At 32.1% G+C, this 13,972-nt stretch overlaps 1 protein-coding gene across 1 annotated transcript; it reads left to right on the forward strand.

Moving 5' to 3' along the window:
- The first annotated feature begins 8,719 nt into the window (after positions 1-8,719).
- On the forward strand, positions 8,720-13,803 carry LOC137812570 (auxin response factor 2B). The gene is made up of 15 exons (XM_068614650.1): positions 8,720-9,499; positions 9,583-9,695; positions 9,879-9,974; positions 10,068-10,124; positions 10,215-10,370; positions 10,472-10,556; positions 10,649-10,739; positions 10,821-10,985; positions 11,101-11,220; positions 11,329-11,404; positions 11,492-11,663; positions 11,764-12,659; positions 12,747-12,937; positions 13,042-13,244; positions 13,340-13,803. Exons 1-14 carry the CDS (start codon positions 9,358-9,360, stop codon positions 13,208-13,210), a joined length of 2,529 nt encoding a protein of 842 aa, XP_068470751.1. The 5' UTR covers positions 8,720-9,357; the 3' UTR covers positions 13,211-13,244; positions 13,340-13,803.
- The last annotated feature ends 169 nt before the right edge of the window (positions 13,804-13,972 follow it).

A 13,972-nucleotide genomic window follows, 5' to 3' on the forward strand; every position in this document is an offset into this window, starting at 1 on the left:
AAACTAATATTGGAACACGACTACAACCGTATAAAACATGTCATTTTATCCAATTTATTTTTTAGTTGTCAAGATAGATAGTTAAACCTATGTTAACATCAAAATTCTTAGAGATCCATGTTGTCTAAATATTAAAACATTTTATAATATGTTATCATAATTATGTAGAGTACACATTACAAGAAAATCATGAAATAGAAACCAATTTTTAGAGACCAAAATAATTAGTTGCAATAGTAACTAAATTAGAGACCATTTTAGAAACTAAATAAAAAATTGGTTTCTAAATTAGTTTCTATCATTGTTAAATAGTTTCTAAATTGGTATCTAATTAGCAATCAAGGTTTTAACTACCAATTATTTAGTTTCTAAATTTGGTCTTTAAAACCTTAGTTGCTAATTAGATACCAGTTTAGAAACTATTTAAAAATAATAGAAACTAATTTAGAAACCAAAATTTTGTTTAGTTTCTAAAATGGTCTCTAATTTAGTTACTATTACAATTAATTATTTTGGTCTTTAAAAATTAGTTTCTATTTCATGATTTTATTATAGTGATATTATAACGAGAGTTTGTTGATTTTTCAAGTCATCAATTATCAAATCATTATTAAATCATCCATGATACATATTCTCACATATATATAACTTGATAGATCTAGATAGAAAATGTATTAAAAATCTTACATAAAAAAAAATTATAACATTTCATAATAAAACTCATATAATTCAAATTCAAAATATTAAATTAATATACTTAAAAATACACGTTAAAATAACCTAATTAAGTTGATCCTGTCATATCTATCATACAAACTATTTAAAAGAAAAAAAAAATCTATTCAAACACGAATAGACAAGACATGTTCAACTTTCCTAATATTATTATTCTAAAGAAAACATAATAAAAAGTAATCTTATCTGGATTAAAAAAATACTAATTTAAAGAGGAATGACACTAGTTAGTGAAAAAAAAATACAAACTTGTGATGAGGCTTTGTGGTGTAGTTTGGATGGGATGGAAAAAAGAAGAAAGAAAGAAGAATGATGTGTGATATGTGTTTCTCTAAAATGAATCAATGAAAAATAACACTGATAACAATGTTGCAGCTAAACAATTCCATCTAAAAATAGGTATGGTGCTGTTTCTTTCTTCCATCTTCTGACAGTTTCTTAAAAAAATTATGAAATAAAAAAAATATGATTTGATAACTTCAAAAATTATATATAATTATATATATATGATAAGTTTATAAATAAATATATATAATAAAAGATAAATTTGTAATTAAATAATACAAATAATATTAAAATAATATTAAAAATTACAATATAATTATATAAAAATTGTGAGTTGTTGATAGTATTACCACTTCTCTCACTTCTTTTTTTCTTTTTCTTTCTACCATTTCATACTTCTAACTTCTATTTCAATCCAAAAAAAATAACACTGTTCAAACACGTGAACGTTTGTGTCTCAGGTAAGTCACATCCAATGGAGGTACCTGCAACTTGTAATGTAATTTTGTCGGAGTAATATATTATTTTCTAGTATTTTTCTTTATTACGGACATACATGGCAAGCAAAAACTTTTTTTTTTACATTTTAAATTTTTAAATATGTTAGCCACTATTTTTTATTACAAACTAATTCACTTAACCAACTGTAAAAATTACTAATAATTTTTTTTTTCAAATTGTTTTACTTATTCAACTGTATTTTTTCCTCCTCATTTCAAGGTTTAAGATGCAACACTGATTTCACTTCTATTCCAATTGCACAAACAATACTCTATTTTAATTAAATACACGCAGATGCAACTTTTGATTGCACAAACCATACACGCAACATTATTTTAATTAAATAAAGTTAACGAAATAATTAATATTATTATTAAATAAATTTGATATTAAAGTTAACCCATTGCAACATACTCACAGACAAAAAAGAACCCTACCTTATCCTAAACTTCGACTTTGGGTGATTATAAACCTACTAAGCACCAACTAATTGACACATTTTCTTAGATTTCTCACTTTAAGGTCGTGCTTACTTCATATACTTAAGACTCTTGAGGCTTAACATGTTTATTAGGAAGCAATTAACTAATATAAACTTAATCTTAACTCACAATTATGAGAGTGATGTTGAGAACGATAGAATTATTATACTCATCATGACTTGACATAATAGATATCCTAAGTAATCAATCAACCTTTGTCAGAAGAACCATGATTAGCATCATAATTTCTCTCTCTCATAAATGTGCTGCATCACATAAACAATGGTAAGTTGAGTGGTTTGTTTTGAGATGTGTTTTCCTATAATTGATCATAAACTCGTCATTTCGGATTACTGGGTTCAAAATTTGGTTTCAAACCCAACCCACACAGTTTACCGGGTGTAAGATTTTCCTTTTGTTTTGTCTTTTCACAGTATTATATGATATTATATAATAAATTGGTAGCATTTTATCTTTATATTTAATATAATGGTTGAATCAGTTTACTATTTATTTATATGTAAATAATGATCACATCTTGAGTTTAAAAAAAAGTAAAAACACTAATATATGAGAACGAAGGTTGATTCGGTACTCACGAGACAATCAAGAGTCGAAGTTAAGAGGAAAATGTGAGAAACAAACAAGGAGATAGGTTAGATAGATAGTAGCACGATCGACCAACATAAATGATAAATACGATACTTCTTAATAGTTCTATAGGTCTCACTTTCCTAACAGAAATATATGTATTTTGCTATTCTTATTGTGTTGTTTTAAGATGGATGATTTATGTGATTATGGTTTTTACTTCTTTGTGAGAACGTGTTGTGATTATATATATGTGTTGAGAGTTTTGAGTTTGTGTCTGATGATTGTACAGAATGAAAATAAGTAATATTGCATATAAGAAGAAAATCTCACAGAGACCTGAAAGGATGTGTGTGTGGATTCGTGTACTTTTCTTTATTTTTCTCAAATTAATGAAAAATGTTGTTTTGAGAAGTAGGTTTCATCTGATTAGGTGTTAAGAAACAACAATGTTATTTTATAATTGTGAACTTAAAGTGATGTGACTGATGCGGATTTTGGGTGAGTGAGAATGTTATGAGCAATGTTTTACATAAGATTTTAGTGGAGTAGTGAAGGTACTTGAGCTTGTTGATTTTGCATGTTTATTTCAAGAAAGATTTATCTTGTTAAAGCAAAATATAAATTTGGAAACATGATTTTAATCTTAAAACTTCTTGTTCAATAAATATGTATTGTTAGAACTAGAAGTACCAATACGTAAACAATACAATATTAATAGTTGAATTAAGTGATCGTTATAAGTAAAAATTAATTTACTAGAAAATATAATATGATTCCAGAAAGAGTTTTCTTTTTTTATAACACGAATTACTTGTTTAAATTCATTCTTAAATATTTTAATTACTATATAATCTATACATGTATAAAGAAAATTCTTCATTATAATTATTCTTTTTACACAATTTTTTTTACACAGATTTGTTCATCTTTTATCTTTATTAATATTTTATTTTATTAAATTATTTTGTTGTTTTAAAATTTCATTAGTTAACAAAATATTTTTTTAAATTTAAAAATTTATTTTATTTTGTAATTACTTGAATTTAAAATGAAAAAAAAGTTAATACTAAATTTAAAAAATATTTAAGAGATCTATAATACATTTATTATTTGACAATAATGAATCAAATTAAACTTTGAATTTAATCGTAATTTGATGGACACTTACTTTAACTTCCTGAAATAGATAAAAAAGACACAATAAAAAAAATCATAATACTTAACAATTTACTTTTTTTTAATCTTAAAAATAATAAATAAAATTTTTAAAATTAAAATTTTTATGAATGATATGTTTTATATAATTTGATTATTGTTATAATTTAATTAATAAAGATACTCATTAACAACAATTTTATTTTTTTTAATAATACGTATAAAACATCTGAATATCTATCTCTATTTTTATTTGACCTTTCTTTTAAAAAATTAATATTTTTTTTCTTATATATCTATAAATAGATAGATAATTTGATATTTAAAAAAAAAATCCACATATATCTATATTTTATTTAAATAAATATAGATACATATATGATAATTTACATATAATAATAATAAAAAATATATAAAATACAAATATACATGTCTGGGTTTCTGTTAATTATATATAATATTGTTATGTTTGAAAAATGAATAATATAAAATTAAATATATATTGTTGTAATAGGTAGTTATATTAGAAGTAAAGTGATAAGGTAAAAGATGATTTAAGAATAGAAACGAAAGATCTAAAAGTAAAAATGTGAAAAGTTGATGATGATATATGGGATAGGTAAAAATAGACAGAACATGTGGAAGAGGATGGAGGTGTGTGAAAAGGTAAGAAGTTGCATTATTTTTGAAAAAGAAAGAGGTCCCACGTGGCAGAACTTGTGAAATTTGCGAAGAAGAAGGAACACAGCAATAGTGGTTTGAACATGTGATATTCTCTGCTACTGTAAAATAATAATAATAATATTTATTTGTTAACAGAAATGTAAGTTTAAATAGTATTAAAAATTGGAGGGAGGTGCAGGTATGGTATTTGAGAGAAGTTCTGAGACAGAAAAGGAAGGAATATTCGTGAGCTTGTTGGTTTGGACCATACAAATACAATAGAAGTGGACCCCATGCTCTGTGTCTCCACGTGACATGCCTTTACCTTCACTTTCTCTCTTTTACTGTCTCTTGTATCGTATTCTCCCAGCATGCTCTCTTTTCTTCCCACAATTTCCTTTTTTTTTTTATTTCTCTCTCATATCTTCATCTAAATTACCAAACTGCCTCCAATCTTCACCACTTTCATATCATAATCCCTGTTAATTAATATTCCAAGCTCTCAAACTATATTGGAACCCTTTCTTTCTCTATCACTGTCCTTTATTCAATATCTGATATACAAACATTCAGACTCTACTAGACCACAAAACCAATTCTCAAGACAAATAAAAAAAAATCATCATCTACCCTATGAGGTACCTTATAACCAATTTTTAATTAAAATAATATAAACAAAATATCCCCTAATACAACCAATTTTTAATTAAAATAATACAAACAAAATATCCCATAATAGAACCAGAAGTCCACAAACACATTTACTGATCATATTTCCTCACCCACAAACAAATCTCATAAAAACCCACTCAAAATTGAATCTGCTTTCTTCAAACCTAAAATAACTTTGTTTACCTACTAATGTATGAGAACTGTAATACTTATTCAAAGCTTCAATAACTATATATCAGAATAACCTGCACAAAAATCCAACAAACCTGAACATATAAAAGTTAACATTCTCCACAGCATATTTTTTTCAAATACTTCATAATAATTATATTAATTCATATTGATGTTTTTAACAATTCATTCGTTATTTGAACAAGTAAACAAATCATATAAAAAGTATTTTTAGTATTTAAAATGACATAAGAAACTTTTTTTTATAAGAATTACTGAGACTTTTTTATACAAATGAGAAAGAAGCTTCCAAAGGGGATATTAAAAAAAAAACAGTTTTTAAAAACTTTAATTTCGCCACCAACATACTTAACTACGTTATGAGAGATTAGATTATTGAGTTTCACAGACTGAAATATAGAGTTTAGGATACTTATTCTTTGTGAAAGTTATAAATGTATATATAATATTCTATTTAAAAAATTGAAATAAAATTCAGGGTTGTCCAAATAATAATAATACTATCTGTTAAATACTAAAAGAATGATAAAAAAATTGTTCCCAAAATTACCGTGGGAGTAAGAAAAGTGCAATAAAAGACTTGTGTTTCTTAAAAAAAATTATATATTATTATTTTCTGTACTGAATCAAGACCTGTCTAGTCTTACCCAGCTTCATCACATATGATCAAACATCTTTCGACTCACTAAAGAGACAATTGCCCAATTAAGTTTAATGTATGCTAAATTTTGTGTATCAATATTTTCACGTATTTACCAAAATCTATTCAGCACATATATAGAAAAAAAAATAAAACCTTCCTAATTCATACAAAAACATCTTGCACTATTTTATTATTTTATTTTGGTATATAAACTTTAGCATATATTTATATTTGATACACATTTTTTTAATGAACTTAAAATATTCAAATCTAGTAGTGTTTTTTATTTGAAGGAAACGCGTGTTTAAAAAATAAATTTATTGTTCTTATTTTAACTTTTAGTTCATATCCAATACTATTATCATCATCCATTATCACGTTACATAATGGATAAACGAAAGTTTTGAATAAACGAAGTGAATTGTTTTAAGTTTAGATAGAATCTATTTTGAGTAAATTGTTTTTGAAACCTAAAATATAATTACAGTGTTTGTTTAAAAAAAAAATCTTAATCATATTTTTACACTACTTTTTAGTCTGAATAATGATTTCTTTAATTAATCTTAATTGTGAAATATAATAAACAACCCTTCATTCAATGAAGTGCAACACATTAAAATATTTGACCACTATGCATGTTATCATGTCTTAACATTAAAATAAAAAAGCTATATCCAAACCAAAGTATGAGAATATTAACATTATAAAAATATTTATGACATTACATATAGTACAATGTGGGAACAAGAAGAGGATATATATATATATATATATATATATATATATATATATATGTAAATCTCCCTCATTTGTAATGTAACCTCCACTTATATTTATTCATATTTAATATATATTTTTGAATCATTCAATATACTTTAATATTAGTTAAAATTCATACTAGTTATACTAATCTATGAATGAAGTTTATTGAAAGCGAAATAAAACTTTTATATTTAACAAGCTTCACATAATTGTTTAGTCATAAGAAATAACAAATTGCAAAGGCTATACCCTGTAAACCCTAAAACGTGAATTAATAAAGCTTCATGTAATTTTTATCTTGTTTATCATGAAAAAAAAAATAAAAAAATCAAGGACATTTGAAAGTGTTTCATGTTTTTTTAATGTAAATAAATATCTAGAAAAAACAATACACATACACTGCATTTAATTATTTTTAAAGAATACACATACAATGATTTTTTTTTAAAATTTCTATAGCATATTTATTTTGTGTGTGTTGAAAGGTGCATGCTTTTTTGCTTGTATATTTTTTTATACATGGTTTACATTGAAAATTTGTTAACAAATATGTTTACATTGAACATATAAATTATATATTAATATTTTGAAATCAACAATCTTGTAAGTAGAAGAAACAAATAGATTTGAATAATATTATTAGTAAGATAAAATACAAGTTGTTTTCACAAGAGAGACAAGATGAGAATGTTTGTGCAAAGAAACTATTAAACTATGACAACAGAGCAAATATTTTCAACTTTGTCATGCTGGTCTAACTCCACATTACCCACTTTAATTTAAGAAGAGTTAAGAAAGTTTAAAAGAGTTGAATAGAAAGATGTGGATGAATTTGTTAATTGTTAGAGTTTTAAAAGTTTTAGGCATGTAATAATCACTTGTCTCCTTAATGTATACATGTCTCTCACGGTATTTATGTGTATTTAATATTTAACAGGTGTGTATTTGCCACGAACAAGACGTGTCGAGTTGTAATTAGTTTCTAAGTAAAAAATTCTCTATGCATGTATGGTTCATCTATTCTTCTTTCAACTCAACAAGAACACGTCCTTTTGTGTACACTTGTAATCCTCCCTTCATTTGCTGCTGAGAAAAAAAAAATGAATAGTTGATCAATCAAGGGACTACAAGTTAATCAGATATTTTCAAGTGTTGGCTCACACTTCATAGCACACGTCCAAATATGTTGTTGTGTGGTCCTGGACCATGGCCAAGGAGAGAAATTAATATTTGAAAATGGCCACGCATCCATGAGTTTTGAAATAACTTGAGAAATAAATAATGTATCTGGAATAATAATAATAATAAATAAATAAAAAAGGAGAATATTGGTATAATGGGTACATATCTTTGTCTGAGAAGGTTAAAAATAGAAAATGGTTGCGTATTAAAAAAGGAAATACAATAGTTGAAGTGTGTGTGCTGACGAGTATACACAAGTGTATATGTGTGCATATTCTTGGTAGACTTTCTTGAACTTGACCAAGTTTTATTGTGCTTTTTGACTAAAGAGCTTATGGGCTAAATCAAATGAGGTAAATTTCGTAGGAGGGTTTTTGAAGAGATTATTGGTGGTTTGAATTGGGAAATGAAATGATGTTTTGGTGGTTAGAAAAAAATGAGATGATAAGTAAAATGAAGGTTGTAACAGTAAGATGAAAGAAAGAGGTTGAGTGGTTAACGCAAAATGGATAAAGAGAAGATGGTAGATGGAAAGAGGGTTTGGATTGCGATGTGAAAATGCATAAATGCAATGGGCATTAAGATGGATGGGATAAGAGAAAGATGGAAAAGACGCAAATGGGGCGACAACTGCTGTTCAGTCTTCACAGTTGTGTGGTGCCCTACCGTCCTCGCGCATCAAACTTCTTATCACAATCCCAATAAATAAATTAAATAATAATAAAACAGCTAATATTTCTACCATTTTTTTCATTATTTAATTCAATGGTTAAAATTAAAAAAGAAAACAAAAACAAACTATGGTTAAGTTGCGCGGGTGGTGTTAAATGCGCCCTCGTTGCAATTGCATATCGCTGCCGTTCACAGCGAGACAACGCCATTTCCCAATAAAAACAGTGCAACTTTCCCGCGACCGTCAAGACAAACGGTATTAGATGCCGCATCCAATAACTCATCCACGTCTGTTAACGCCGTTAATACAGACGTCTTTCACTGTCGCAGGAGCCGCCAAGGAGATCGTGCTGCCCTGTGAGGGAAAACACTACCACCGGGTGTATCCGGTTTCCAACGGGGCTCAACCGGTAAAAGCCGGTTGCCCAGAGTGGTTAGGAATTGACCGCGGTTTAATTGATTGTACGCTGTTTTGACCACTCTGGTTAAGTCTCCCTCTCCGACACTGGTTCTGGTGCTGCAATGCAAGTCATTTATCAACTGAGAGAGAACAAATAAAATATAAAATAAAATATAAAAAGAAAGATAGAAGGAGATAGAGAGAGAAACAGAGAAAGAGAGAGATTGGTTGAAAGAGTCCTCTGAAGGTGTAGAGAGAGAGAGAGAGTTTTTGGGAATTGGTGTTGCTTCGTGTGCGTTAATTTGGTCGCGCGGTTTGAGGATTTTGTGTTTGGATTCTGCAACGGTGAAGAAAAGCGGAGGCTCCGATCTTGCCATGTGGTGTGAGAGAGATCTGTGAGGAGCTTCAACGGAAAAAAAATGGCGTCGTCGGAGGTATCAATCAAGGGAAATTTGGTGAACGGAAAAGGAGAAAACAGTTCCGGTGGCTTCAACAACGGCAACGATGTTAGGAACGCTGGAGGAGAGCCTCAGAATGGTTCTTCTTCGTCATCCGCCAGAGGTAACGTGGTTTTTTCCGCGGAAACCATTAGTTCGTGCCTTGGGTAGTGTTTGGCGTGACGATAACGTGTTTTTTGGTTTCAGACGCGGAGACAGCGCTTTACCGGGAGCTTTGGCACGCGTGCGCGGGTCCGCTGGTGACGGTACCTAGAGAAGGAGAGCGCGTGTTCTACTTTCCTCAAGGACATATAGAGCAGGTAAGTGTTCTTCCACCGGTTCGGTGAGAGGGAGTTCAGATGCGGCGCTACTCTGTGGAGTTCCGCTTCTGGCTCTGTCTCTCGCAAGCGGACTTGGTTTCTACAGTGAAATTTGGTGTACTTGTGTTTTCTATATTTGGTTTGAACACGAGTGTTTGTTTTTATGGCGCACACGCACATTAGGTGGAAGCGTCGACAAATCAGGTAGCGGAACAGCATATGCCGGTTTACGATCTACCACCGAAGATCCTTTGTCGGGTCATCAACGTCATGCTCAAGGTAGCAATGGTTAATTTTCTCGGCTTTTAAACTGAGTTGGTGGATGAAGTTATATATCGTGGTACTTATTTCCTTTCTGGCGAAAATTTTCAGGCGGAGCCAGACACAGACGAGGTGTTTGCTCAAGTGACCTTGCTTCCTGAGCCAAATGTAAGTTAATTAATCTTATTTTAGTTTCTGGGTGTGGTGTAATTCCGCAACGACGTCGTCCTTATTTTTCTTTGTGGATCTGGATGATAGCAAGACGAAAATGCGGTGGAGAAGGAGGGTCCTCCGGCACCGCCTCCTCGGTTTCACGTGCATTCGTTTTGTAAAACGCTGACGGCTTCTGATACGAGTACTCACGGTGGATTTTCGGTGTTGAGACGACATGCTGATGAATGCCTCCCTCCGCTGGTTGGTTTTATTTTTTTTACCATTTTACCCTTCCACGTGCTTTGTTTGTTTTGTGTGCTGAAGTTGGGCGGTGTCTTCCCCTGTTTCGTGTTTGTTGGCAGGACATGTCAAAGCAGCCACCTACCCAGGAGTTGGTGGCCAAGGATCTACACGGGAACGAGTGGCGATTCAGGCATATTTTTCGGGGTGATTATTTAATATTAACTGTGGATCTTGTTTTTTAAGTTCGTGTTCTTACTTTTTTTTTTCCTATGACTGATGAGTGGAGTTAATTTCAGGTCAACCGCGTAGACACTTGCTGCAAAGCGGATGGAGTGTTTTTGTGAGCTCCAAGAGGCTGGTTGCTGGGGATGCGTTTATATTTTTGAGGTTTGTTAATTAATGAATAGGGTTCTAGATTTATCTGGTTTTGTTTGCTTTCTCGGCACAGACTAATTTAGGAACTTTCAGGGGTGAGAATGGGGAACTTCGAGTTGGTGTTAGGCGTGCAATGAGGCAGCAGGGTAACGTTCCGTCCTCGGTTATCTCGAGCCACAGTATGCATCTTGGTGTTCTCGCAACTGCTTGGCATGCCATATTGACTGGAACCATGTTCACCGTGTATTACAAACCTAGGTTTGTACCTTGTTGTTTCCTTGGACAACCGCATGGACATGAATGAATTTGAGTGTTTCCTTTTTGTTGTTTTCCTTCGCAGCATTTACAGCAATGTTGTCAAATTTATTTACAGGACTAGTCCAGCTGAATTTATAGTTCCGTATGATCAGTACATGGAGTCTCTAAAAAACAATTACACCATCGGGATGCGGTTCAAAATGAGATTTGAAGGTGAAGAGGCTCCCGAGCAAAGGTATGAATGGGTAGCGTAGTTGTCTATGTAATTTAGCAGTGCTGTATTATTATTGAACATATAATTTTAATGAAAGAAATTACTGGACTCTAAATGGCAACTTTGTAGGTTTACCGGTACCATTGTTGGAATTGAAGATGCTGATCCCAAAAGGTGGCCTAACTCCAAATGGAGAAGTCTTAAGGTTGCATTCCGGCTTTCATGTCACTATTGTATGTCTGTTGAATTGGACATTTTATAATGGAGTTCCCTGCGTGTGTTGTTTTTCCAGGTGAGATGGGATGAAACTTCTAACGTACCTCGTCCTGAGAGAGTTTCCCAATGGAAAATAGAGCCGGCCCTCGCTCCTCCTGCTCTTAACCCTTTACCTATGCCCAGGCCTAAGAGGCCTCGATCTAATGTGGTTCCATCATCCCCAGATTCCTCTGTTCTTACCCGTGAAGGTACAGACAAGTCACTTTTTATATTCGATATATACAAGATTTTAATCTTTGCTACGCATTTGTGAGTTTGTAAAGCCTGATATTTGTTGGTAATTAACAGCATCGTCTAAAGTGAGTGTAGACCCTTTGCCAGCTAGTGGGTTTCAAAGGGTCTTGCAAGGTCAAGAATTATCGACCTTGAGAGTAAATTTTGCCGAAAGCAATGAATCTGATACGGCAGAGAAGTCTGCGTGGTCATCTGCTGCAGATGACGAAAAGATTGATGTTGTTTCCACCTCAAGAAGGTATGGATCAGAGAGCTGGATGTCAATGGGAAGGCATGAACCAACATATCCAGATCTACTTTCTGGCTTTGGGGTCCATGGAGATCAATCTTCCCATCCATCATTTGTTGATCAAAATGGTCCTGTAGCTAACCTTAGTAGAAAACATTTTTTGGACCGCGAAGGCAAACATAATGTTCTTAGTCCATGGCCCAGTCTACCACTCAATCTCTTGGACTCTAATACAAAAGCCTCTGCTCAAGGTGGTGATACAACTTGTCAAGTTCGAGGGAATATGAGGTTTAGCAGTGCATTTGGTGACTATACTGTGCTTCATGGGCACAAAGTTGAGCATTCACATGGAAACTTTTTGATGCCTCCTCCACTGTCAACTCAATATGAGAGTCCTCGTTCTAGAGAACTGTTACCCAAACCAATATCAGGAAAACCGAAGGACAGTGACTGCAAGCTATTTGGCATCTCACTTCTTAGTAGCCCCATTGTTCTGGACCCTTCTGTATCACAAAGGAATGTTGCAATTGAGCCAGTTGGTCACATGCATAACCAACAGCATACATTTGAAAATGACACGAAGTCTGAGAATTCAAGGGGATTGAAACCGGCTGATGGTCTGCTGATTGACGACCATGAAAAGCTGTCGCAAAATTCTCAGCCACATCTGAAAGATGTTCAACCCAAATCTAATAGTGGTTCTGCTAGAAGTTGCACTAAAGTAAGTCCCCCTTTTTAATTTCTGATTTTAACTTGCGAACATCAATAGTTTTGCAGGAAAAAATTAATCAAAATGCTTTTATTTTAGGTTCACAAGAAAGGGATTGCACTTGGTAGGTCGGTAGACCTCACAAAATTCAGTGCGTATGATGAGTTAATCGCTGAATTAGATCAGCTATTTGAATTTGGAGGTGAATTAACCTCTCCCCAAAAAGATTGGCTTATTGTCTACACTGACAATGAGGGCGATATGATGCTTGTTGGTGATGATCCGTGGCAGTAAGCATCTCTGATTGTACACCTTTAGTTTATTATAGACTGGTGCATGTTATTTTATTTTCTTTAAAATGACACGTCATGTTGGATAATTCTATTTAAATCAGGGAATTTGTTGCTATGGTACGCAAAATTTATATCTACCCCAAAGAGGAGATTCAGAAAATGAGCCCGGGTACCTTGAGTTCAAAGAATGAAGAGAATCAATCGGTTAGTGAAGGTGTAGAGGCACAAGAAATAAAATGTCAGCTGAATCATTCAGCTTCAGAGGCCTGATAATTCGTATAGATTTGATTTCCATAGCTTCCAGGTAACTTTATAATTTATCGTGCTCCCCATATATGAATTTTGAATCCAGTTTTACTCAAAAGAATCTCATGGTATAAAAATGTGTTGTTTTGACAGATTCCGAACTGGAGTGGAAAGTAGGAGGTGACTGTCATAAAGCCATCCCCAGTTGGAGAATATGACCTGAAGAAGAAAATTCTAATTCTGAATCTGACTGTTTTATAAAGTAACTGCTCGTGTTTGGAATCAGAATATGGATGGCATGAATGAGTATCCATCCAATTTTGGACCTTGTCGTTGAAGTAGTAGTATTAGTATATATGCCTCTTCCCTGTTAGACACTCCTAATATAGTAGTATGTAATTGCCTTCTGCGATCCTACCTTCCTACCCTGTATATAGGTTTACTCTCTGCTTCCTTAGAACCCGAACTCATTAATGTAATTAAGTTCATATAGAAGGGCGGTTATCTGATTTTAAATATGATTGTCTCTTATTCTAGTGGGGTAGTTTGTGCCAGTATTGTGAACTTGTGGAAATCACTGGATATTTAAATATTGATATGCTTTTGGGGATGTGTAATTTAATTTTGCCTCAAAGTCTTTGTTTTTGTGCTTGGTGTTTGGCGAGTGCGGCCATTACCGTCTTGTCACGGACGGTGTGGATTGAAGTCGAAGTCATGTCACGAGAGAAGAAAGTGGACACTTGGGTCTGGAAATCTTTGATGGAGGATTTGAAAATTCTTTAGTGA

This window comes from Phaseolus vulgaris, chromosome 2 (assembly GCF_000499845.2).
Source record: "Phaseolus vulgaris cultivar G19833 chromosome 2, P. vulgaris v2.0, whole genome shotgun sequence".
NCBI classification, from domain to species: Eukaryota; Viridiplantae; Streptophyta; class Magnoliopsida; order Fabales; family Fabaceae; genus Phaseolus; species Phaseolus vulgaris.

Coding starts and splice junctions, on each gene's coding strand:
- LOC137812570 (XM_068614650.1), top strand. CDS start 9,358: ATGGCGTCGTCGGAGGTATCAATCAAGGGAAATTTGGTGAACGGAAAA. Junction 10,986..11,100: donor ACCGTGTATTACAAACCTAG/GTTTGTACCTTG, acceptor ATTTATTTACAG/GACTAGTCCAGCTGAATTTA. Junction 12,938..13,041: donor GTTGGTGATGATCCGTGGCA/GTAAGCATCTCT, acceptor TATTTAAATCAG/GGAATTTGTTGCTATGGTAC.